Below are 27,161 nucleotides of genomic sequence, written 5' to 3'. Positions count from 1 at the left end.
ACGAAGTTAAGGCAAATCCACGCTCTACCCATCATTCTCACGCCGGCTGAACTGCTATACTTGCGGCCCCACTATGCCACAGTGCGTCTAGTAATGTTTTTGTAGGAGAGACTGAGTTCAATCATAGCTTCAGAGATGATTGGGCAGAGCGTGTGCCGCAAAATCTCTGAGCCCATAGTTCAACCATCGAGTTTCCTACTAAAGTTACTCGAGGGAACTCTGGTGCTGTAATCGTCCAGCTACCATGCGAATGGTGGTTAGTATATGGGTTTCTGGTCGCCGCAGCGTTTAGCGTTAATTGGTCGACGCTTTGAAACGTTTTAATGACATCTGCTGAGTAGAAATCGACACACTTTTATGCCTCGGTGCCGCCTCTTTGTGCCTAGCACCATCAAGACAAGAATGCTGCAACTCAATCGCAACGACAGAAGATCGCTCATACTTCGGCCTCACCGTATGGTGAGGCTAAGCGGTGACTGATTTTACTGTTTATTTCCTGAAAGCAAGTAGCGAGGGCGCACTAGGATCGAAGTGCACGAGCAGCTGCGGGCACTGCCGTGTTAAGCTTCATCGTGGTGTAAACGTTGCTATCGCGCTAGCATGCGTTGTGCGAGGCCCCCTTACGACGAAGCTATTGGTCTAGCAAGCCGATATACGACTGACCGATAGGCTGGTTGAACTAATACAACTACAGGGGCAATACGCGTATATATGCCACCATATACGCGTATAGTATCAATGCGCTTATAAGACAAATACACCAATGGCACCAATACACCGATGGCACAAATATGCTCAATGATCCGATAGGATATTGTTTGTTTCTATCGGACTTTTTTTTGCTAGGACTGCTCTATTCATGAGTTTTGAGTAAAAAAAAATAATGGGGGTCACTTGCTGAGGAATTCGTTCTTGGTTTCCTTTTCATTTTCGTACCATATTTAGAGTGATATATATATATATATATATATATATATATATATATATATATATTGTTTGTTTCTATCGGACTTTTTTTTTTGCTAGGACTGCTCTATTCATGAGTTTTGAGTAAAAAAAAAATAATGGGGGTCACTTGCTGAGGAATTCGTTCTTGGTTTCCTTTTCATTTTCGTACCATATTTAGAATGATATATATATATATATATATATATATATATATATATATATATAGGAAATTTGCAGGCGCAAGTTGGAATCAGCAAGCGCAAGACAGGGGTAATTGGAGATCGCAGGGAGAGGCTTCGTCCTGCAGTGAACATAAATATAGGCTGATGATGGTGATGATATATAATATATCTGTCTTGCTTTCGTTTTTTTTTTCTCTCACAGAAATGTCGCAGGTGTCGGAGATGTCCACCGTTGGTAAGCAAACAAAGCTGATTGATGCCTTTTCGCCGAAACGGCGAAGAACCGTGTGATCAGTGATAGCCTCCCGATTCACGGCGCTCGTCTGCGGGCGTAGTGGATGCCGGCTATTGCACAAGCTGTAGCATTTTTTTCAGCGAAAGCTGTATATGGCTAGGCGAACCGAAAAAACCGTTCGTCCCATGTTTCGCTAAACGTCTTCATTGGCTGCGCCGACAGTTACGTCGTTCTCTGCGTCGCACCCAAGCGCGCGTGCCATGGGCAGCGCCGTTAGTGACGTCGTTCTCTGCGTCATACCTGCTCTGCCCGCAACGCCGGCTCCTCGGCTCGCCGTTGTCGCATGCGTTCGACATCTCGAGTGAGCTCGGCGTCGTGGTTAGCAGCATCCGCCCGCCATTGGCGCTTGCGTTCCACTAGAAACACAAACATGTAACCAATAATTGAGAAACGCTTCAATACAGCGTCAGGATTAACCCACTGCTAAACACCGGGGCCGCGCGTTTCAGCTTCGCTGGTTAACCATCTGTACGGAGTGCTCGGGCGGCGTTTTTCTTTAGAGCGCAGCTTTAGGTCGCCCATTCCTGCGTTGAGCGTCGGCGTTCCTCGGCGTAACCGAGCGAACAAGCACAGCGAAGAAAGAAAGAGTGAACGCGGAGGGCAGCGGGCGATGAAAGACAGCGATAGCGAAGAGACGGCGAGGATGAAAGCGGAAAAGGAGGATGCAGCGGCACCACGAGGCGGAAAGCGGGGGAGAAAAGCGTAGTACTAGTACACTCTAGTAGTACCGCGCAAGACGGGCGACGAGCGCTACGAGATGGCGCCAGAGTAGCGCGTCGTCGCCTAATCACCAATGACATGTGGCGGGCGCGTCCAACGATACCAGCATGGAAACAAAGCACTGCATGAGCGGAGGGTTGTATGCGGATGCTGCTGTGAATCGCGCGTCCACGCGTCACCCACGCGGTGCCTCTCGCGACCTCCCGATTAGCGAGGCCGTCGCGGCACACTTCGTTCCATTTGCAACGTGCCGCACGAGACAGATTGTCAGGGCCATCCAATAAATCGCGAAACGAAAAGAACGATATATAGAGCTGCGCTCAAATTTCGAATTAGAGAGTTTCGTAATCGTCGGTGAATTTTTTTCAATGCATTGCTGCCATCCAGAGGGCAGTGTGTTTCGGAATAGCGCGCCCTCATGAACTCATTGCCAAGTGATTTATTATTTCCTGTCTAACTTCTTTCTTTGATCTCTTCGCAGAGGGTGGAGCTCCGGGTGAGTATAACGTGCTATTTAGTTTTCGTTAAAACGTAATTTAGGGAGTCTATAGAAAATCTCTTTATGTGCTTCTGTTAATTCTATAGATTGTCTGCGGACAGCCTGTGCAATTACAGCTTCAAACATATTGTCGACGAATGTCTACAGGATTTGTGAAAACAATCCCCACCGAGAGCCTGTTCACTACGGCGATATACAAAAGAAAATGACGTGAAAAAACTTTGTCACTTGTCGGTATAATGATTTTATATAACCAAGGAGACACACTCATAAGGGACAGCAAAAGTCCAGAAAATAAAATTGGAGGACGCTTAAGCTTCGCCTTTAGGAGTGGAACGCGATAGCCTTATAGAGCCCCGTTCGCATCGCATTTTTCTTTATGAGCAGGCTTCACTGCAACACACAACGTGGGAAAGTCAGCTTACAAAGCCCAAGCTTACACCGATCCCCTTGAAGTAGGCTTGACTTTTAAACAGAAATGCATTGCTGGGAAGACGTTTTTCCAAGGGCAATATAAGCCGTTGTATATCAAAATGTGTAGGACGTTTTCTTATTATTTTAATAATTGTTCACTGTTGCCCCGAGGCGCGCGCGTTAGGCAGGCTAAATCCCAGTTTGACCTGCTGAGAACTCGAGCGCCATCTGGATGGTGTTTTAGCAAGTAACCTACCCGGGCGCGCCGCTGTTGTATGGTAGAAGTGCTGGAAAAGGTATGTGTGCTTGAGTTTCCTCGTAACAGAATTATGTTTTCCCGTACATTCAAATTACAATCCGACGCTATCATGCCTGCAGGTTGTGGTTAGGCCGTACTTCACGATTTTATAACGGATATTACCTTGAGAAATTCAATTTTGTTCACTAACGCCTTGCGCCACGCGGAGGGACTCCGCGACCAGGGTGATTCGGGATGATTTTCTTGGCCGGGCAACGCCCCCGACGCCGACGCCGACACCGGATTTTCTGCGACACGGGGCCCTTAATGCTATCGCGTTAAAATGTCATTAGACAATCCACAGGCTTCAAGTTTTTTTCGATGGGCGTGGTGGAAGACTTTTCGCGCCATGTTCGAACGTCTTGCCTTATCGATGTTAGCGGAGGTCTAGGAGGTTAGAATAGTGCTTATTAAACCGATTCACATAATTTTATAGAACGCACGTTTGTTTTTGCACGACCGGATAGCTTGTAGCGCATGCGTACCGCAGTTATGTGCAGGCCCGCGCAACCTGCATATAACGAACATGCCGATTCAGTCGCTCATTCACTCACTCGTTCATTACATCGCCCACTAAATGAATAAAAATTGGCCACTTGACCGGCAGTACACGTCGGCAGCTTGCCCACTCGTTCTTCTCATTGTCAGGTTAACTACAATAATAACACATTCCAACTATAACTTAGTGCGTAATGAAAACTGTTCGCTTACTCTGCTCTCTAACTAAATGAGCCGCCCACTGACTGACTAACTAGATTTACCATTCTCTGCTGTTAGTTGCGCGTGTTGGTATGCGAACTTAGGTAACGCTTTAGAGTCGGCAGACAAGTGCAAAAAGGGAGGCGTAGACATCCCGATAGCGCATCGCGTTGTCTACGACCCTTTCGTCTTGTCTGCTGGCGCTAAAATGTTATTCATGCCGATTCTCGCTGACCTCTTATTCATTGTTCGTTACTCGCACGCGCACATAATTAGGCACCAAATAAATTAACTAATTGGTCAGTCCACCTAACCAACTATAATCGATTACTCGCTCTTTCAATAAAGCTCTACATGGCAAGAGAAAAAGCAAAAACAAAAAAAAACGTGTTGGAGCTCGTTTGCGCTATCGTGTTTCCTGAACAATACAGACTCTGTCTTGGCACTGTTGTTTTTCTGCAACTATACTGCACTTTATCGTCATGCGCGTGACACTGCTGTGTAGAACGAGTTGCAAGCGTTGTGTGTTTCAGAAACAAGTGACGATTGTTGTGTTTTCTTGTTTTCAAATTTCTATTTTAAAAAGCTGGCAAGTAAGTTTTCTTTTTTGTAATATTACGCTCTTCTATATAGCATAGGCTGTGTCTACTCCTACATCGGGGCGCGTGAATTTATTTTTTGGAGGCAAGTTGCCAAGTTTAACTACTATCGGGTCTTTAGCGCAGGACAGATCAGAGAAACAACAAATTTATTTATTTATGTATTTATTTATTATTAATTCTTATTTATCACATACTGCAGACTAGAATTAGGTCTTTGCAGGACGGGCACTAATTCAGTGAACAGCGAGAGTAAGCAAAGCCACTAAACATATGCAAAAAAAAGGCAAAATACAAAATTGCAGAAAATACAAATAAAAGAAAAACATGCAAATGTCATGCAATATAGCTTTCACTTTGCATGTAGCCAGTATGGCTGGGGTAGGGAATTCCACCCTGAAATCGTACGAGGGAAGAAAGAAATCTTGTACGTGTCTGTGCTATCAAAATTAGGGGGTCAGTGAGTTCGAATGATCGTGACGTGTGCGTCACGATCAGGTCTAGTGATAATTCACGATTAACGAGATGAATGTAAGAAGTTAAGCCAGTGTAAATTTCTCCTTGTTTCAAGGAGGACAATGTCATTAGCCACAATTAGCAGCGTGATGAGAATCGGTGCGTGTAAACTTGGATAAAGCGGACAGCCTTTCTAAGGATTTTTTCAATTTTTTTTTTAATTGCTAAGCTTAGTGTACGGATCTCATGTTAAGCTGGTGCACTTAGTTTCAACTTAAAATTTAAGGTGGTTAAGACGTTCTTTTTAAACTATATATTCTTTCAATTGAGCAGTGTTTCGAGTGGGCCTTGTTGGCTGTTCATCGTTGATCTTGCCTGTAGACGTACTAAAATTATTGGAGCTAAGTCTGGCGCCCCAGTCGTTCAGCCACCATGAGAATGACGAATAGAACAGGGATTCGTCTACGATTTGGCATGGCTTCGATGAGAAAGCAAACTGCGGCTTCTTTCTCCCCCCCCCCCCCCCCCCCCCACCTTTTTTTTTTTTTTTTTTTTTTTTTTTTTTTTTTTGTGGTTCAGCTGTGTTGCATGCTAGTCGTACAGCATTTCTTTAGAGAGGTGGACTGTTTGCACTGACCACTTCATTTTGTGGTGTAATTCCGACTGCATGAATAAGATCTCGGCAGAGCTCAGTGTGCGTGTCGCTTGATCTGGATGGACTTTTAGGCACTGACATTCGGAATGTACGAGTATTTCAGATATTTAGTAGATCTCTTTACATTTGTCATTTTCTAAAAACAAGCTACGGCGGTATAATTTAGATGGTATAATTAGACATAATCATTGCCATGCAACACGTTTGAGATGGTAATAACATTATAGGTTAAAGCTATACATCAGGAGCGAAACCTGTGGGCGTTGTCAAATTCCGCCGTATTGTCCCATTCGCCATCTTGCCGGTTCTGATTGGTCGACAGGGCGACTGCGACGTGTTGCGGAATTGAATACCACGGCAGGATTTGACGGTGCCCGGGACAGCACCCCTGAAGGTTGTTCGAAAGCCGAAAGGGCGAGCTTTAGTCAAACCCACGTATACTATACAAATATCAATCAAACGCTGGATGAAGTGCCGAACCGGTAACGCGTAGAGACGAGTAGCTAGCTATATTGCCCATAACCTCCGAGATCGGCCTGCGCGTGCCGCCATATCTCGGAGTCTATAGTTTTGGTCTCGTGCGATCTTCTGCTACCTCCTCTTGTTGCCAGGCAGGGCGGCGCTTCACCCAAGGTGCTCATTGCCGCCGTCGTCGTGTTGCTGCTGTTCGTCGTGCTGATGTTTCTTCTGCTCACCGGCTCAGGTATACGTACTTCATGCGCGCATGCGCTGAAGCGTTTTATTTTCCTTTTCTTTCTTTTTTTTTCAGGGAAGGGGGAGGGGAGGGGAGGTTGATTGATGCAACAGGCGGCAACGCCATTCCGCTAGTTAAGGAAAAAGTTAGGTTTCTTCAATTTTTTTTCTTTTTTTGTAATGCAAAGCATACTCTTTGCCTGGCTTAAACACGCAGCTGGACTCAGCCGTGATTCCTCGTCTTGGCCTTTGCAACACGATTCTATTGGGGGAATGTCCGCTTTAAAGCAGAACTTCTTTATTTTATTCTTTTTTTATTTTTATTTTATCTTATTTACTTTATTTTATTTTTATTTTATTTTTTATTTTATTTTATTCTTTATTTTCTTCGGTTTTGGGGAACTTTACCTGATCGGCAGGACTAGAACAAAGGATGCGTAACTCAACCTTGGAGTTGACTCTTCGGCAAGGTGATTTCGTCAGGGCCTGACGAGGACAAGTCCACTTGTCGAAACGTTGGTTTCAGTGCATTCCGATGAATCTTGGATATTATCCTAATGCATGCTCTTCGGATATGTCGTATCTGCATTATGACACATTCGGCGAGACCCGTGTCAGTATCTGTATTTCCCATGCGACTATTAAGGTATTTAATTTTTCTTGAGCTGGATTACACTAAAAGGCGGACATTATTTGCAAGAAAAATCTGGTGCATAATCAGCTAATTACGAAATTTTCGCTAAATATTCTTAAACGAATTGCTTTACGGTGCATATTCCAATTTACTAATTGTAGCCGGTGAGTTCGAAAGTGGTATTCACTTGGAACAAATTCACACAATGACACCAGTTCCGGCATGTGCGTTCCCAAAGTGTGCGACTATATAAATGAATATTTATGTTATTTCGTAGCTTCAGTGCACAAAAAGGTCCTTGGTTAAACAATTAAGTGGAACAAGAGTGTATCTGTACTGCAAGTTTCGCCACGCTTATCTCAAAACTGGCGCTCGTTCTAGAATTCGTTCCGAACTTGCTTCCGAACTTGCTTCCGAACTTGCTTCAATTCCTATCTGCAATATGTGCGCTTTGGTTTGTGAATTTCTGTTGATTAGTCGATTGTGCATTTTGATTAATTGTTTATGGAATGTCCGCCTTTTCTGAATAATACCGCTCGCGACGAGTAGATTTGTGCTATATGCCACAGATAACAAAAAATTCTGTTAACTTCAAAGAAAATCACTTGATATAGTTACGGAAATCAGGAGTGTCATTACATGACATGCAAGCTCTCCTTTGTTCACTGTGTGCTTGCGTCTGTCGGTTTCTGCATCTTCGGAAAGACTCTTGTTGGCATCTTCTTACTAAGGTGACGCTGGAATGAAACTTATATATTAAAGTTCGTTCGTTTTTTAAATGTGTAAGCATTTATATGCGTGCCCAATGATAGGATAGGATATATAAACTTTATTGGAAGAATAATCAAAGTTTTGTATTGGCCCCGAAACATGTCCGTCCGTCACGTAAGACAAGTGCAATGGCTCATACCCCCGTAAGCAATGGCTCATGCTATCATAAGCCTAGGGCTTCAAGCGTTGAGCAACGTGAAGCCAAAAGTGCATACATTCATTGAAATCACGCATACAGCATGCAGAACAGTATACGTTTCAATAAAGACCTAGCTCAAAACAAGTATCCGAACCACCAAAAAAGCATTTCATATCCCCCTCAGCAGTTGTAGTGGTTGTTTTGCAACAGCTTCGCTAGACATAAGCTTTCGCAGGTTGATAACGACCGATAAGGGTTGATATGAGTCGGATGTAGTTCGATAAGGTCGATAACGACCGATAAAGCTTGATAAGTGTATATGCTGGTTGGATCAAGTTTGATAAGATTGACGACACCGCGCTGCGTGGAGATGAGCAAGAGGCACAATGCTTACGCATACTTAGATAACTCCAGTGGAGTTTCTGCGTGATGTTTTCTTTTTTTTTTCTTTGACATAAGAAATGCATATTCTCTTGACGAAACAATATTGGTGACGTCATGTCGGTGTCTGTGTGTATGCGTTTGTCGATCACGTGCTTTTCAACGTTCACTTTTCTCCCTGTCAGAAACCGGAGAGGCCCATGGTGGTGGCGATGACGAAAGTGACGGTGGTGGTGACAGCGGCGGTGGCGGCGGCGGCTTCAGGGGTAGTGGTGGCCGTGGTAAGTCCCGACGAATTCCGCGTCTTCTCGCGTTCACGTCGCGTCTGCTGGGGCCACTGCCTCACATCGCTCGTCCTATACTATGTTACCAAAATCACATAAATTCTTAGCCATAACAGCACGGTATACTTCTGCGATATCAGAGAACGTAGCCCTATCCGTGTCCTCGTTTCCATGTACGGTGCACCCGAGACGCGAGATGATGACGACGACGCGATGCCAACGATGATGGTGACAATAATGACGACGTCATTGATATGAGCATGCCCTTTAAGACGGGATGGTATCACATATTCCAGAAAGCTCGTTCTTTTTTCGCCGTCTAGCATATACTTAATCTAGCGCCATCATTCTCCATCTTGGCTAGTACTTAATAGTACTTAGCTACACTATAGTACTTAGTTACACTATAACGCACACAGAAATACTATTATTGCAGTGGAGGACTATGTACTGTTTTGGTAATGACGTCGAGACATCGGCAGCAACATACTCAACATCTTCTCCATACGACCACGACGCTCACGAGACACGTTTCAAATAACCGAGAGTAGATGTAAGCATCAAATGGCTTCTATATGGCGTCCTTTGCTGCCTGTGGCGCCATCGTATTCAACCGCTTTTCTTCTTCCAACAGTGCACCGCGCTCAGAGTCTGTCACTAATTTTTCTTCTTGTCGCGTCGAAGCAGTCGGCTGCAAATATGCGGTAGGTGTTCGCAGCGCGCGAAACGCTCCCGGTTTGGTCACGGCGCGTGGCGCCATCTCTCGAGGCGCTGCAAAACCCGCGCCGCAGAACTCACAGACCGCTGGCGTTGAAAAGAGCACAGGCAACCCTGTCTCACCGTCAAAAGATGACAAATCAAGTGCACGGTGCCCTGTATCTGCCTTTTGAACGTTGCTATTGGAAATGACAAATAAAACTTCAGCATGCTAGAAGTTACAACTTGAGAGTGATATTGTGAACAAACGTTAGGGAAGAAATCAGAAGCAATTATTTTGGTAACTTATTCGGGCAGTAACTAGCGTATGTAACGCGATCCTGTACAAAGGGTTGGGGGCCAGTGACCGCATTTTCTTAACTTTTGACTGGTTGCCCGGATGATCTTTTGCTCTCGCAAGGATGCCCCGATAACGGCTCTGGCTTTTGGGTCAAGGTCAATTGAAGGGCGCCGACGACGGGAGCTGAAAGCATTCCATGCTTGTAATGTTTTTGTTTTAAAACGAAACGTCACACGCTACCGCCATAAGCGCTGCTGCTGGAATTCTACGCGTCCGGTGTTCGGGCGTTCTGCAGACGATGACACGAATTTGGAAGTATTAAAATTCCATAACAGAATGCAACACCGTAGAGGCTTGGGCTAGTCGGTAGAAAGAATACTAATAGAAAGTTTTATTCGTTAACATATTCGCTTGTACTCGCTTGTTAACTGCTGGGAAAACTGGATCACTGTGAAACACAGCGACACAGCTGTGAAAATACTTAAGAACCATTAGCTAGTAATATTGAGTTTTAATGTTACGGTTTTGGGCCCAGCTCTGGAATATCCTGAGTGAGCTTCGACAAGTATAGATTTGAGATTTAGAGCTACCGTTCGAGCCGCAGGCCTGGTAGTGAAGTTGTATCCATTCGGTAGAAATTCTGAGACTATAGCTTAATTGTTTCCAGAGATCCGTCTAGAAAAATTTCAGTTTTTCCTAAGTTGAATGAATGATTGCTGTAAATCTGTTGATCAGCTATAACTGACCGCTGTGACCTGCAGCGCGAGTAATGAATGCCTCTTCAGGTTCGTTTACTCTAGCGTAGACGCAATCGTGCTACCTCCCAGACGTGATTTTTTGAAGTCTGTTAGTTACGAAATGAATAAACCGCTTATCATGGAAATCTGCCCACTTTTGGTACACAAGCCAACATGCTTGTTCACTGGTACCACGCCATGACGATGTCATTGATAAGGCCTCCAGGAACACGACCGATTTCGTATAACTGATATAAAATCATAAACGTGTGTGGCGTCTAAATTTTCAGTTAACGCGAGCCATTTAATAAATTATTGAAAATGCCGCATTCTCGATTGAGCGCTTTCGAAAACGGTTCGGTTTTTTTGTCACGTGACATCCAACGCGACGCTTCACTGGAAATACGGCCACCTTGTCCACCGGCTCAGCCGATTAACGTGCACCGACAGTGATATCGTCCAAAATTGATCGAACAATGCAGATTCTATAGGGCCGTTATCTTCTAGAGATCAATTTCATGACCATTCTTTTCGTGCGCCGTCATTGGCTCGGACACCGCTGCACCACCGTTATCGGCCATTCGGCGTGACGGTTGATAGAAAAAAAAATGAGACGGATCGCTACGGAATGCAGTTCCTAGGAAATAGATCGATACAAAGTATTGCTCCTGGGATCGTGTTTCGTATCGATCCATTTCAAAGAAACCGCACTTTGTGAGGAATATTATCATGTTCTATTCGTTCGTTACTTCGTATGTTTGTAACGACCCGTTTCCAAGTAACCAAATTGTGTAACAATGCATTCCGTTTTCTCTTTTTCATGTGGTCGTATTTTGTAAAGATCTACCTCCGATCCGCATTTTGTAACGATCCAATTTGTTTTTATTTCTTCTCATGCTTCGCGCCGAACTATCAACTCAGCCATAATGGTGACGCGGTGGCGTGTGAGCCAATGAAAGGGCGAGAAGAATGGATCACGAAATGAAAAGATGACGGAAAGAACGAAGATGAAATCGTTACGAAATATGGCCCCAGGTGTTAGCTCTTGGGCTCAAGGCTAGCGCCTTCTTATTGTTTTTTTTTTTTTAAGTTCGCATGGATATGTAGATCATGCGGGCGACTATCTTGGTGAACTAAGCGATGTACCTCTCACTGTATGACCCACTCTCATCATGTCAAACCGGAGTGTCGATCGTGTGAGCTGTCTGGGCGCCTTCGACACCTTTTGGTTATCATTTTTCTTTTCTCGTGTCTGTATGCAGGCTCGAAAAAGACGACCACCGAGGCACCGGTCACGAGTAAGTGTTGGGGGCGCATATATGATGCTAGAGAGGGGGAGTTTTAGCTGGTCGTTCGCAGTCCATTCCGCCTGTAGTGGTGTTTCGCTCCGCTTCATAACGGTGTATCTCAAGTGGCGGCGCGTCTACACTTGGCTTCTTCGTCGTTTCCGCAGTCAAGCTGACTGCGCGTCTCTCGCACCTCTGCGAGCCGCGATTTTCAACAATGCGGTACAGGCCCATGTCTATGCAGCGCGTGAGCGCGTTACATGTGAGTGGAGTGGAGTGGAGTGGAGCGGAGCGGTCCGGAGCGGAGTGGAGTGGAGCGGAGCGGAGCGGAGTGGTGGAGTGGAGCGTAAGCGACCCTCTGCGAAACGACTGACGGGGCTGACAGACGTCACGCGACTAAGCTAGCCGCAAACACTACTCGCTTTGGTAGAAGAGTGAGCAATTTGTCACCAACTTTGCCAATTGAAAATTTGAAAAAAAGGAAGAAAAACACTAGTACGAACACCCCTATAACTCAGCAATAAATAACGATATCGAAATTATTTAAACCGCACCTGTTGAGGCATCAAATGCGCACAAAAAAAAACGCTTTCACAGTGGTTTCACATGCAGCGCACAACGCTTTAATAAAATGCCGCTAATTTTTACGACTTTAGGATAAGCTCACGTGATTCCGTAAACGTGTATATCCCATTTGCCCGCAACATATGATTTAACAGATGCGACTTAGAGGACTGCGATATCTCTTTTTAGTGCAGACTTATAAATCTGTAAACTTCGTGCTTCATATTTTTTTCAGTCCACCAATTTTCGTCAATTTTTGTAAAAAACATCAAACAAAAATGTTACGCAATAATTAACAATTTCGCTTCCTCCAGTCGACAGAATTTAGTTTTCTCTCTTAAATGCTACCATTCAATTCAAGCTAGTTCAGCGGTTGTCCAATTATAGCATTTCTGAGTTTAACTTGTCTTAAAATTTGGGTACTTCGAAATTGACTAATTAAAGTTTCCACTAAAAGGTCCGTTTGAAAGGTGCGTTTGACGAAGGTTTCTACTACCCGAATTGAGTTCGAGGTCGTCCTGATCGGGGGAGTCGAGTGGGAAAGCCCGGTAAGAGAGCGCGCGGGCGGCGGCGTCGGCTGCCTCATTCCCTCCTAGTCCCATGTGAACGGGAGCTCAGACTATCGGCTATCGGTGAAGGTTGTCGGGGATCACCTTCGAAACAGCGGCAGGAACGCGTCAGGAACGCCGTTGTCCGCAGCAGCAGTAGCGTAGTAGTGCCAAGAAGGTTAAAAAAATCACAGCATATCCACGAAGTGAATGATGATGAGTGGGCGAAGCACCGGGGGATCATTCGGGTAAACCACAGCTACGGACGAGAGATAAAGAGAGCGCGCGTCGGGAACGAGAGAGAAACAGCGCGCGTCGGGAACGAACGCCCTTGTGCAATGTAGCGCCCCTAGCAACGGACGAGAAAGAGAACGCGCGTCGGGAACGAACGCCCTTGTGCACGGCAGCGCACCCAGCTACGGACGAGAGAGAAAAACGCCGGAAGCGTTCTCCGGAAGCCGGAACCTCGCTTCCGGAATAGGAAGCGGTACCGGAAGTGGAAACGGAAGCGGAACCGGAAGCGGAAGTCGGCTTCCGGTTATACTATACATATACATATATATGTATATATGCGTATACATACATACATAGCGGTCTCCATGCCAACCAGAGCTACGGACTTCTAGTGAACACTTCATAAAACTACATGCGGCGTCTCTTTCACATACGGGCACACAACGCCATCTATTGAGCAATTCAATAACCTAGAGGTGGCTACATACTACTACTACTACTACTAATACTACTACTACTACTACTACTACTTCTTCTACAGAGGAGGGAACGATCCAAACTCTAAGGAGCTTCGCCCCTAAAAAAAAACTTTTTAAACCTCTTCTAGTGTATATATATCGATGGCTTTAGTACACGCTAACTGCAAGACGCTTCCAAGGCACTACCTTCTCTGCTACTCTTATAAGTGGCCAGGCTGCCGGTCTTGTTGTCTACGAACTAACTCAATAATAAAACAAATGACACCTGAATATCCTTACTTCAAAAAGTGTACGTCATTAAGAGCACAATTACTTTAATAGCTTTCTAGCCTTTTATGCCGACCTCCCTAACTATTAGGTAGGCACTAAATGGCAAAGTATCGCCATATCGCCATGATTGCGTGACGTACTGTACATTGGGACCAATTTTCGGTGGAGCCCGGCCTCAAACACTTTCGCGGTAAATATTCTTATTATCCAGTCTTCCCTCTGGGTAATTACATACGAGAAACTGTATACAACTAGACCTGCCTGCAGCCACGAAATCCTCCTGCAGCGCCGCCAACGCCGCCACCGACGCCGCCGGTCATTCCCATCAAGCGGCCGGAATCGTTCATCTTCTGCACCCTCGGTCCCTTCCTGGTATCGTCCTTCAGGTTGTCCAAAGTCCCGGCTTGCGACTACTTCGTCTACACGGATGTCTTTGTCTACAAGGACACCGTGTATGGCCACGACGATCCCGTCAGCTACGTCATTTTCCTCGAGGTACGCGTCCGTTTTAAGGGGGATGCTTTAACCTCGGGGACTCCTACCCAAATAGGGGGTGTCCAAAACAAGGCGTCTGTGAGCGTGTTTCTTGCTCTGCGATCGCTTCCGGCGTATGCGCGCAACAAAAGCATGGCCTCTGAGATTAGTTTCTGCTACCCAGAGAGAATAATTGTTTGGAAATTGCGAAGTAAGAAACTTAGCTGTAACGTTTAGAACTGTATAACTCAGCAATGAAAGCGACATCGCAATTCTGTCAATTGCACCTAATAAGGCACCTAAAGCGGACAAAACTATCGTACAATACACCGCTCTGAAACAGGCAGATAATTTGTGAGTAGGACTTTGGCAAAACCCTCGCAAACGTAACAAATTGCGTAATTTGTAAATTCATCTTCTTCTTTCTGGGGTTTTAGGTGCCAGAACCAGCTCTGATTCTGAGGCACGCCGTAGCGGAGGGCTCCGGATTAATTTTGACCACCTGGGGTTCTTTAACGTGCACTACAACGCAAGCACGCGGGCGTTTTTGCATTTCGCCTCCATCGAAATGCGGCCGCCGCGGCCGGGATTCGATCCCGCGATCTCGTGCTCAGCAGCGCAACGCCTTAGCCATAGCCTCCTATATACTAGTATATAGTATATAGGAGGCTATGCTAACTTAGCTGACTGAGTCACCGTGGCGGGTTGTAAATTCATATATGAAATTTGTCCGCTTTAGATGCTCTAGCGGGTGCAGTTCACAGCGCTGCGATATCTGTTTTGACGCATAGTTACGTTTTTTTTTTTTTTTTTTTTTTTTTTTTTTTTTGTGAGCGCGGTGCTTCTATGTTTCGGAAACTTTACCGATTCCTGGCAATTTTGTGAAAAAAGAACAAAAACAGTCCATACCCTAAATGCAAATTCCGCCTTTCTCAACCACTGGAACTTAGCTTTATCTCTGACATTCTATCTACAAAGTTCATTCAAATCGGTTCGGGTGTTGTCTCCTCCTTTTCCTCTGGGTTGCCATAGCTACCAAGGCTACGCACCACAAATTACGGCTTTTAACATCCATTGCACAGTGGATTAAAAGGGACGCCGCATAGCGAAGAGCTTCGAATATATATATATACAAGGTGTTTCAGCGAACACTTTCAAAATCTATTTAAGGTTACCTGTGGCAGATAGCCCAATTGTAGTTAATGAGCCGGTCTACTCGAAGCGGCGGACATTACTTGCGCAAAAAAAATGCAATGCATAATCGACAAATTAATAAAACTTCACTAATTGAGTTTTTAACTAATTGCCTGATGGCCCATATTGTAATCTACAAATTGTAGCCGTGGAGTTCGCAAGGCGGATCCACTTGGAACGAATTCTCGGGATCACACCAGTTTCGGTATATTAATTCCCCAACTTTGCAGGAGAAATGCATTGGCGTTCCACTTAATTTTGTGCTTCAATGCATAAAGCGACGTTTTGTTAAGAAACTAACCGGAACGCCAATGCATTTCTTCGCAAAGTTCGGGAATTAATATCTCTAAAGCGGGTCAGTAGCGCAACAACACGGCCACCGAGCCGGCACGGGGGGCTCTCACAAATCTCGAACTCATTAAACAAAGTTTTTTTCACCTTCAACTTCAAAATTTGAGGCAGGAGAAGTAACTCGTGGAAAAATGGTACAGAATGGTTAAAATAAGGAAATATTTCAACGAGGTAATCATTTTGTTACGACGATTTTTCATCTTCCTGATGGCCCCCTTCCTCCTTCAGATGGCCAAGAAATACAGAGACGACCTGGACTACCGGGGTTACCCCGAGACCACCAACTCTTCGCTCAAGCTGCAGCACTACGGCATCAGCTTCGCGGCAGACTCTCTCCTCGACTTGGACATATGGCTGGTGAAGGTCGACTTCACGAACCTGTACAAGAACTACGGTATCCTGACCGCCGGCTTGGCCAGCTACCAGAGAGGCGACGTCTCTTCGGACTCTTACTTGATCCAGTTGAAGAGCATCATGAAGGTGAGGTACCCGACCCGCCAGTTCACCGTCATCATCTTATCGTGCGTACGGCTGCAGCGAAAAAAAAAAAAAAAAGTTTAGCACAAGTGACCGATGACGGGAGCAGGGAAATTGCGGTACGCGGCTATCTTGTTCCCGTGCACATCGGTATGTAAAGCATAGAGAAGAAGAAAAAAAATTAAAGAGAGGACCTTCAGGCTAATCTGGCCCAAGGAAGTGCGTCATGATCACGTGAAAGCGGCTAGCTGGCGCGAGTGGTAAAAAAAATTGTTGAAAATTAAGTTGACACACAATGTTATAGTAGTAGTAGTAACAACTTTATTTATCCTTTTTACAAGGAAAGGGGCAGCGGGGTAGAGGGGGGAAGGGGTCTACTCGAAGTAGTCCTCCGCTACCCTCTCAGCCCACCCCAGGATGGCCTCCTGAACGTCGGGCCTGGAGCTGCGCAAGGCAGCCCCCCACTGCTCCTCACTAGTAATTAAATTATTAAGGGTAATGAGTGTTGAGGGCATCCCCACATTATGTGGACGAGATTGGCCTTGGCCGCTGAGCAGAAGCGGCAGGCCGGGGAAGGGTAGAGAGAAGGGTGAGTGACGTGTAGAAAGTGAGGGGAGGGAAAGGTGCGAGTCTGTAGCTGCCGCCAGAGGATCTCGCGTTTACGTGGAGAATTACGTGCCAAGGGAGGAAATGTCAGACGATCGAGTGTATAATGAGCACAGATGCCGTGGAATGTGAGAAGGCGATCTCGCGCGGAAAACGGCCTCTCGAAAGCAACGATTTGCGACTCACCTAATGCCCGCGCCCGGTCCGTTAATCCTCGGGCGCTGGCGTGAGCCACCTCGTTGCCGGCGAGACCCGCGTGTGCTGGGGTCCAAATCAGGCCTACGTCTTGTGTGGGAGGGCGAGAGAGGGTTAGGGAAAGGGCTTGCCGTGACACCCTGCCCGCTCCGAAATTGCTGATGGCTGTTTTTGAGTCGCTGACAATGACGGAGGAATTTGGAATAGTGAAAGCCAGGGCTATGGCCGCCTCCTCCGCCTCCTCCGGAGAAGAAGCATAGACAGAGGCGGCCGTAGCTAACTGGCCGTGCGAATTTATTACTGAGAGGGCATATTTGGAGCCAGTGCTATATTCGGCGGCGTCGACATAGAGCACGTCGGTTGAATTGGAGAATTTTCTGTGTAGGGCCTTGGCCCTTTGCCTCCTGCGTGGGATGTGATGTATAGGGTGCATGTTTTTACGGAGTGGTGGAATGTGTAAATTCGCGTGTATGTGGTGTGGAATGGTGTGTTTGGGGTGAGTGAGAGATGGTGGAGAAATGCCTAAGGAGTTGAGAATGTGTCGTCCGGTTTTCGATTTGGAAAGGCGGGTTTGTTGGGAGGTGAGATGGGCTTCGACGAGCTCGTTGAGTGTGTTGAAGGTACCGGTCTGCATGAGCCGTTCTGTGGACGTGCGTAGTGGGAGGCCTAGGGCGAATTTATAGATTTTGCGAAGGAGGGTGTTGACCTTGTCAGTCTCCTTTCTGAGAAGGTGTAAGTATGGGAGTGTGTAAGTTACCTTTGTGATGACAAAGGCGTGTATTAGTCGGAGAAGATCATTTTCCCGCAGACCGCCGTGTCGGTTGGACACGCGGCCGAGCAGTCTGAGAGTGTTGTCGACGGTGGATTGGAGTGTCTGGAGGGTGTGCGTGTTGTGTCGATTGCTCTGAATATGCAGACCGAGAACCCTGAGCTTGTCTACCCTGGGGAAAGGTTTGTTGCCGAGGAGGATGTGGATGTCGGGAGTGTGTCTACGGTTGCCGGTGTGGGCAGGAAGGAGAAGGATTTCAGATTTCTCGGGGGAACAGACGAGACCCATGCGTCCCGCTATGGCCTCCACCTTATCGGCGGCGGCCTGCAGTACGTCTTGAATCTCACCGTCTGAGCCACCTGTGACCCAGAGGGTGATGTCGTCCGCGTATAGGGAGCAGTTCAGCCCTGGGATGGTCTTAAGGGAGCGTGCAAGGTGGAGCATGGCGAAATTGAAGAGCAGGGGAGATAGCACGGACCCCTGGGGTGTGCCAAAGCTCCCAAGGTGATAGGTAGGGGATTGCTCCGCGCCAATAAATATTGTCGCGGTGCGGTTGGAGAGGAATGCGGCAATGTAATTGTGGATCCTTTCGCCTACCCCAAGAAGGTTTAGCTCCCGAAGTATGACGCAATGATCCACATTATTAAAAGCGCCATGAAGGTCAAGACCCAGAATTGCTTGTGTGTCGTGAGTAGGGTTGGGTGTCAAGATGTCGTGCTTCAAGCGAAGCATAACGTCCTGGCACGACAGGGAGCGGCGGAATCCCACCATCTCTGGTGGAAAGAGGTTGTCCTCAATATATTTATTGAGGCGGTTGAGGATAATGTGTTCGAAAGTTTTGCCAATGCATGAGGTGAGTGAGATTGGTCTGAGGTTTGACGTGTTTACGGGTTTGTGGGGTTTGGGAATAAAGATGACTTTGGCATCCTTCCACGAGGATGGAAGGGTGCCAGTGTCGAAGCAGTGGTTGAAGTGTGTTGTGAGTGCCTTGACAGAATTATCGTCCAGGTTTCGGAGAATTTTGTTATTTATCTGGTCGGAGCCAGGAGCGGAGGTCGTGCGGAGGTTAGCCAACGCGTGGCGCACCTCGGCTTCTGTGATCGGTGTAGCAAGGTCCGGATTAGGTATGCCGATGTAGTGGGGAATGGAGAAACGACGTGCGGGGGGAAGGTGTTTTTCTCGAAGCTCAGCAAAGAGTCCCTTTAAGTTGTCTTTGTGAGCGTGTAAGAGTTTGCTTATATGATGGTTGTGTTGTGTGCGTGAGGTGGTGGGATCTATGAGGTGTCGTAATAGTTGCCACGTCCGCTTACTACCAAGCTGACTGTGCCTGCTATCGCATATTTGGCCCCACTGTTGGTTAGTCAGCTGGGTGGCATATGTTTGAATTTGGAGATCGAGCTGAGCAATTCTAAGTCTCAACCTTCGATTGTGGCGGCGCTTTTTCCAGCGTTTCAGGAGAGATGCCTTGGCTTCCCACATGTGTAGGAGCCTGGCATCGACTGTGGGGAGCGGTGTGTCAAGAGGGAGGGTTGTGGTGTGTGCCTGTGTATCGGCGTGGAGTTGTTGGACCCATTCCGTGATGTCGGCAATGTCGGCAGGGGCGGACATTTGCCTTGCATCGCGGAACTGGCCCAATTTAGTGAGATTGAGGGGCTTTGGTGCGAGGACTTTGTGGCGGAACAGTAAGGTTGTTTGGATGATGTAATGATCGCTGCCGAGGTTGATTTGTAAGTTAGTCCAGTTGGCGTGCTGGATTCTGTGTGTGAGTGTTAGGTCGGGGGAAGTATCCCTGGAAACGCTGTTACCAAGTCGTGTGGGTATGTCAGTGTCGTTATGGAGTGTAAGGCGGTGATTTTGTATGTGTGCCCAGAGGGCTCTGCCCTTGGGTGTACTGCTGGAATGACCCCATAATTGGTTAGGGGCATTAAAGTCTCCTAGAATTAGAAGGGGGTGTTTACCGGCAGCGGAGAGGGCATGAGCGAATAGTTGGTCGAATTTGTGATGTTTGTCTTTAGGGCGACTGTAAACGTTCAAAATGTATAACGCCGGAGTGCGAATTTTGCGAGGAAGAATTTCGATAAAGTCGTGCTATATGTCAATGTCTTCGAATTTAGAGTGGGTGGCGGTCAGATGTTTAAGTATGAGTACGGCTGTATTAGGTTTGGTGTTGCATTTTGCTTGCCTGATATTGTAACTAGGGAATTGCACGGTTCCATGGGTTTCCTGTAAGGCGATGACGGCAGGCGGATTGTTGCAGCTGGCAATGTACTGCTGAAAGCTGGCTTTCTTACGGCCAAACCCTCTGCAGTTCCATTGCCAGACTACGAGTTCGGAGCGGGCAGGACTACTCGCCATCACTCGGGAGTGCGGGTGGGGAGTTGGTTGGGGGTGGAGTGATGGCTTGGGTGAGAGTGGCTAGTTGTGCCATAACGGACTCAAGAAAGCGGTCGCGTTTGTCATTAAGGGTGACAAATTGCGCGGTGCAGCTTTGTTGGAAGGCCATGAAGTCTTGTTGTAGTTGGTGGGCTTTGGATTCAAGAGTGGTTATTCTATCGTTAAACCCAAGGAGGGTATCGTCTAGGCGATCTTCCGTGCGCGGCGTATGGGGGGTTTTGCGTTTGTTGGCGGGAGAGGGTGTCGTAGGTGGCTGAGATTCAGGAGCAACATCCATAGGAGAGGGTGGTTCGTTGGACGTAGGGGTAGGTGATGGGAGTGATGGTGTGAGAGGTTGCGATGATGGGAGAGTATAAGGTTGGGAGGGGGAGGGGGAGGGTGGCTGGGTGGACTGAAGCGACAGTTTTAGCTGGCGAATCTCCTCCTTGAGAGTGGCGTTCTCTCGAAGGAGAGATGTTTCGAGATTGGAGGGCTGAGATGGCGAGGAGCAGGTGGAGGCTACCCTAGCCCAGCTTACCTGGGGTGGGGGTGTTGCTTGCTTTGAGGGAGGCGGCGGTGGTGGTGGTAGGGCGGGCCAGGCTTCGCCCTGGGAGGTAGAGTGTGGCCCTGGGGTCTTGCTGCTGCTCCTGGCGCGGGCAGGATCTATGGCCGGGAATGAGGGTGCTTGTTGGCTCCTTGCCTTGGAGGGAGTCTGTTGGGGCTTGTAGCGCTGCTTGCACAGCTGGGAGCCCGTAGGGTGTGCACCGTTACAGACGATGCACACCGGTTTGCAGTCGTGGTCCATGGAGGGGTCGAGGGCTCCACAATTCGGGCAGCGTGTGTCTGTGGAGAACGGGCACACGTCCTGGCGATGGCCGACTTTGAGGCAACGAGTGCAAGCCTCGATCTTCTGCCGGTAAGGGATACAGCGGAGGGCACAACCCTCGTAGTTGATGTAGTAGGGGACGCGCTTCCCTTGGAAGGTAATCAGGATGGACTCGGTGTTGCCCAATCGCCTGGCGGATCCTACTGTGAGGTCAGGATTGTAGCTGATGAGGGTGGGGAGGATGGCTTGCTCGGGTGAGTCGATGGGTAGGAGGATGACGCCGCGACAGGTGTCCGAGGGGTCAGCTACGTGGGTGGCCACCTCGTAGGTGGTTCCGTTGAAGTTGAGGGTGCGGATGGTATTGTAGGAGTCGGCCCGGTCCATATTCGGAGTGCTCACTAGGATAGTATTGCTGATTTCGTTGACGCGAAGTTGGTCTTGAGCAGTGTGCTCGTTGACTGGTAGGCCGGCCGCCTTGAGGATGATCTGGCGTAGGACGCAGGAGTGAATTTTGCTGCAGTCGAGACCGCCCCGGATCCTGACAATGATTTTGTAGTCGTTGGCAGGCAATGGTGGAGGTTTCGGTGATTTCTTGGATGGATGCGGCGGTGATGCTGCTGATATGGTAGGTGGCGAGAGTTGTTGATGACGACGGGCGATGATGGTGTGCAGCTCACGCCAACTATGCGCGCCGCCGACGCCAGCTGCGTCTCGCTCCGATCCTCCGTTCATGCCGGAGAGCTAGGCTAGCCCACAATGTTATACTTTTAAAGTTTTCTTCCTATAACCAGGCTGCACACTTTTACTTATGTAATAAGTTGAATAGTTGTGACTGTACGTTTTTGCCGCTTTTTAATGCACGACATAAAGCCAAGCCTTGCCCAGCCGCAAGACATTTGCACTTCAGTGCGTTTCGGCAGCGTGAAGCCTCCCGCGAACTTCAATCCCTCGTGGCCTTCAGTCTCTCGTGCGGAAGAAACATCTGCCGCTTTCGTATCGGCATCGGTTCTTGGGTCCATGCAGTCAACAATAGCTGAGAACGATATATTAAAATAGACGCTCTAACAAATTCATAAAAGCATGGGAATATCGTGCGGGTGCCCGTCGCCGTGAGCAACGCATTCGAGCATTCAAATTGCCCGCTCATATATCGGTATCCAGGAAACCGATACCGGAAGTTAGTGGGTAATCCTCCGTCGAGCCGCTTGTTGTGCCGCAGTCAATTGGGCCGCCATATAACTGCTATGGTAGCGACCTCTCTTCGAATTTTTTTTTTGCTTTCTCTGTGTCTAAAGTGCCAGATGATTGATGTGTCAAAGAGGGAGTGCCTGGCACTCTCTTTTTAGGTGTGCTAGGCAAGAACAACGTGGCTTTCAGCACTTTTATCTGCTCGGGTGATCGGTCACTTGTGCTAATCTTTTTCCGCTGCAACTGTACACTAATGTTTTGGGGGCTTTCTCACGGTAACCGCTTTTCACCCGGATTGTCACTGTTATCGCTTTGCCGCTGGGTGCTGGACGCGCCTATATATTGTTGTTCGAATATATTTTAATGCTGTCACGGACTCTGAAGCGAGAGTCTGGTCAAGCCAGACTGCGTGTGGCAACCTGATCATGCAAGACTCCGAAGGTTCGACAATACAAGCGTTTAATGCAAGAAAAAGTGTTGCATAATCAAATTGCGCACGCAATCTGATTAGATGAGCCTCCTTTCCTACAGAATCCCCGACAGCATTCAAGTATGTTCGGAAGCAGTAGACCAGTAGACAAGTAGTGTTCAGTCGAACAGTAGACCAGTAGTGTTCGGAGAGAGAGAATAAACATCTTTATTAAGAGATGATTTTAAGAGTTGTCCTCGGGGTGGTCTCCCCTTTCCAGGAAACCATAGGCTTTTGCCGCTTCCACGGCCCTCGCTACCAGCTGGCGCTGACTTGCGAGGGTGGAGCTGGCTAGCGCACTCTCCCAAAGTTCAAGTGTGTGGTATGGATTGGGTGATTCTCTAAGCGGTGATTCAGTACAGCCCCCTACCATGTGGTAGAGGGTGCCCTGTGCTCCACAAAAGTGGCAAAGTGGAGAGGACATATAGGGTGTGAAGTGGTAGTTTCTAGATGGGTGGGGGAACTTGGAAGGTGTTGGTTTGCAGTGCTCTAAGAATGCGGTCATTACCTTTGGTTAGTTTTTTATGCGGGGTCGAAAATATTCTTCGTTGCAACCTATAGTGCATAGTGATTTCCTGATTTCCTGATTTCCATAGTGATTTCCGTGTGTTTTATATTGTCGAACGCCCCTTTCAGATCTAATGCAAGGATGGCAGTGGGTGAGTTCCGTGTGGCGGGTGTCATTGCATCTTCTTTGATTTGCAGCAGTACGTCTTGGGTCGACAGATGCGGGCGAAATCCGACCATCGAGTGTGGCAGTTAGTTTTCTTCTTCCAGGTAGGTTTGTAGTCTGTCCAGTACTATGTGTTCGAGCAATTTGCCTACACAGGAAGTAAGGGAAATAGGTCGCAAGTTTTCGATGTTGTGGGGTTTTCCAGGCTTCTGTATGAATCTGACCTCTGCAGTCTTCCATTCTTGTGGGATTGTGCCGGATCTCCAGATGTTGTTGAGATGCTGCGTGAGTTCCAATAAGGGCAGGTCGTCGAGATTTGCCAGGATCTTGTTAGAGATTTGATCTGCTCCCGGGGCCGTGTGCTTGCGGAGCTTCTGTATAGCTGCAGTGACCTCACATAGTTGGATATCCTCGTCCAGCTCTGCGTTAGGCTGGCCCGAGTACGGTGGAGGGAGCTCCGCGGGTTGTTTCGGCAGATATCTGTGCTTGAGAGCCAGCAGGAGATCTTCCATGCTTCCCGGGAACTGATGTATTACTTTGGCCATATCGTGGTGGGATTCAGTTTTTGAATTACTGGGATTTATTAGGTACCGAAGGAGTCTCCAGGTCTTGGATGTGTTGAGCGTGCCGCGCAGGCTGTCGCACAGAGAAAGCCAGTGTTCCTTACACAGTGATGCTGCATATTTTTCTGCTTCCTCCGTGAGCAACGCAATTCGGCGTTTCAACTTCTTGTTATGTTTGTTTCTTCCACCTACGCAGCAATCCCTTTCTAGCTTCCCAGAGGTGGAGTAGGTGGTTGTCTATGCTGGGAGTGATTGTGTTAGTTTGCAGTACTTTGGTGTGTTCTTTCACGTCGTCCGGAACCAGTAGAGTCCTACGGTGAACGACAAATCGATAATGGTGACAATTCGGGTGAAAAACGGTCACCATCGAAAAATCGATACAATGTACGGATGGCAATATTTAGTTATTACAGTTCTTACTGTAGACAAAACTGTCGTTACTCTATCTGGATCCCTAGCCATGTGCTAGCTGGGACCCATTAAGCAAATATCAGTTTATACGAGAAATGGGATACGTGGCATAGAAAAATACAGCATAGAAAGGGGTGCAGAACTTATACGAGGTAAAGAAAAAAAAGAACGCTTATGCAAAAGCAAAAGGTTTCAAAATACACAGCCGACTCCCGGCCGTTAATATTACCTCGGTAAATTGGACTTTTCCCTTAATTCTAACCCACTGAAATGTCCCGGAGAGAAACTATACACTGGCATAGAAGAAAAACTCGTCGATCCCCGCCAACCTGCTCCGGTGCCCCATCAGACGGCGCAGCGGTTGCTATAAGCTTCAAAACGTAAGAAATTCAGCGTCAATGCAATGACGCTGCTTGCCTAAGCATGGAGCTGTTTTATACAGAGTGTTTCACTTAACTTGTGCCTAACATTAAAAATATGCAAACGCTACGTAGCTGGAGAGAACCAAGGTAATGTTGTTTGCCGTCGCTTGGAGATACTCAAATTATTTTTACAGTGGAGTTGTTAAGGCCTCGCACGGTTGGTCTCGTTGTGCGCAGCATCGCCGATCTGGGAGAGAGTGGAAGCAGAGCATAGGAGGAGAGGAGGTGCAGAGAGAGAAAGAATTGGGCGAGGCGGGATTCGAATCCCCGGGTACCCACGGTCCGAAGGCGAGCGTCATAACCACTGTGCTATACACCCACGCTTGCAGAACATGCATTTATGGGAACCATATGGTTTCATTGTACAGACGATTACAGCAAAACTTGTTATGGAAGAGAGAAAGAGAAAATGAGAGACAGAGAGAGAGAGAGAGAGAAAGAAAGAGAGAGACAATTCAATCTTTCTTAGCGAGGCGGGATTTGAACCCGGGTGCTCACGGTCCAAAGCCGAGCGTCGTACCCACTACGATATACACCCACGCTTGCAGCGCGCCGCTGTTTCATCAGATTTCACAAGCGTGGAACTGGTTTATTAATTTTTTTTTTCATTAGGAAAAACAGCGAATAAGAAATCGCGGTTCCGTCCGAAAAGCGAAGTAATGATAGTGAAAGTATTAGACAGCTACACGGAATAAGGTTCGTAGGTTTATCGGCAGTTTAAATTGCAGCAAACATACGCTTACTAATTAACTAGCACAAATAAACATGAACAGATCTCACTAGATGACCGCGAACACTCGCTTTAAAAACGCCGGCGTGATGAAGAGAGCAGGCAGAGGTGCGCGAACGATTCGTGCTGCCTTTCGCTTGAACGCGCGCATCCGTAACTTGAGACAAGCGTCTCGGAAACTTGAGATTGCGCGACTTCTAGCACTAGCCGCGCGGGAAGGCAGTGTATGTACATGAAGTGTTCGCCCATCTTTGCATCCGCCGCAGATATTACCTCCAAGATAGAGCGCGTGGGCCGCCTATTTGCTCAGCAGCGGGGACAGCCATGCACAGCCACGGCTCGGCTAGAGGAGGAAACGCACACTCACCTGCACCCCCCCCCCCACCTCTCCCAAGCTCGTGCTTGACCACGTCACTTCCAACATGGAGTGCCAGCGAAGACGTCACGCATCAATCCACCATCCTTCTCGCCTCATCTTCGCAAGCTGTGCCTCTCACTCGCAGCGCGCAGGGTGCGGGGCGGGATAGGATCTCAACGCACTCATATTTTATACGAAACTTCCCTGTGACGACAACGACGACGGCAACAATTCGACTAGAGTGTCCCTACGACTGTTATCAGAATAATGCATAAAGTTGCAACGCGCGCGCGTGGGCACTCCACTGAGTGTAGACGCGCGACATCAATACATTTCCGACATCATTGTTGTGAACTGTCTTTCTCTGTTAGTGCTAAAATAAATAAAATGGCGACATGCAGAAGATCAACGACGGGATGACCAAGGCACAGGCCGGCAACAAGACCATCCTGAAGACTGTCTTCCTGGGCGTCAAGCTTTCCGGCGCGACGACGAGCTCGCAGTACGACGCCACCGCGATGTCCGAAATCAAGAGCATCGGGTGAGGCCTCGACGTCAACGCGAGCACCGTGTTTGTACACCGGGTGTCTTAACCCGTGGCCTCCGAGACCGGGCGGCGCGTGCTGTTGCGCTGCTTGATCACGGAGGCCATGCCTATAGTCGGGTACAACTTAAGAAGACAGGAGAGGCCCCGCGCAGATGACCGAAGCGCAGCAGCCGATTTCCTCCGCAACTAAAGAAATAGTCCCGCTGACGCGACTCGCCCCGGCTCGAAGCACGGGCTGCTATGTTCTCCGTCGGCGGGGACACCGGCCGTCTGGCTCATGACGCAAGTCTTAAGTGCGCGCCCATTGGTGGAAGCTAGTATGCATCCGCCTTTGAGGGGGCACATGCCGCTGCCTTCTAATGTTGTACCCGACTATAATCATAAAGTTTCTCGCTAGAAAAAATTCCGCTAGAGGGAACTCTGGCACGAGTGTACATGTCTACGAATAGACAGTGTCAATACAGGGCTAGAAGATACCTCGTGTAAAAGGATACAAATACCTCAGTGTATGGATAAACGAGGGCAGCAGGTATATGGAAGCACAGGATAAACAATAATAGCAAAGGGGAAGAGAAATGTGGCTATAATGAAACACAGAGCGCTATGGGGATACAGTATACAGGTACGATGTGCTGGAAAGGTGTAACGAGGTATGTGGAAAAGTGTAGTGGTTCCACGACCTACATGTGGGAATGCGGTTGTTTGCTTGAAGTCAGAGGTACAATCAGTATTCAATGACAACCAAATATCAGT

General features: G+C 47.7%; 2 protein-coding genes across 2 annotated transcripts in view; one reads left to right on the top strand and one right to left on the bottom strand.

Annotated features, from left to right (window-relative positions):
* Nucleotides 1–27,161, bottom strand: part of LOC119433311 (alpha-crystallin B chain-like) — a 407,637-nt gene that overhangs the window by 21,353 nt on the left and 359,123 nt on the right.
* The window catches only part of LOC125941338 (uncharacterized), a 34,732-nt gene continuing 8,905 nt past the window's right edge, over nt 1,335–27,161 (top strand). Inside the window, exons 1-7 of the mRNA XM_049658377.1 lie at nt 1,335–1,365; nt 6,334–6,468; nt 8,569–8,664; nt 11,664–11,699; nt 14,069–14,277; nt 16,030–16,281; nt 26,263–26,402. Coding sequence (XP_049514334.1) covers nt 1,335–1,365; nt 6,334–6,468; nt 8,569–8,664; nt 11,664–11,699; nt 14,069–14,277; nt 16,030–16,281; nt 26,263–26,402 — 899 coding nt within the window. The remainder of the gene's footprint in view (nt 1,366–6,333; nt 6,469–8,568; nt 8,665–11,663; nt 11,700–14,068; nt 14,278–16,029; nt 16,282–26,262; nt 26,403–27,161) is intronic.

Source organism: Dermacentor silvarum, chromosome 11 (genome assembly GCF_013339745.2).
Source record: "Dermacentor silvarum isolate Dsil-2018 chromosome 11, BIME_Dsil_1.4, whole genome shotgun sequence".
In the NCBI taxonomy this organism is placed as follows: Eukaryota; Metazoa; Arthropoda; class Arachnida; order Ixodida; family Ixodidae; genus Dermacentor; species Dermacentor silvarum.
Note: the sequence above shows the minus strand (reverse complement) of the source record. Positions and strands in the feature narration are given on the sequence as shown.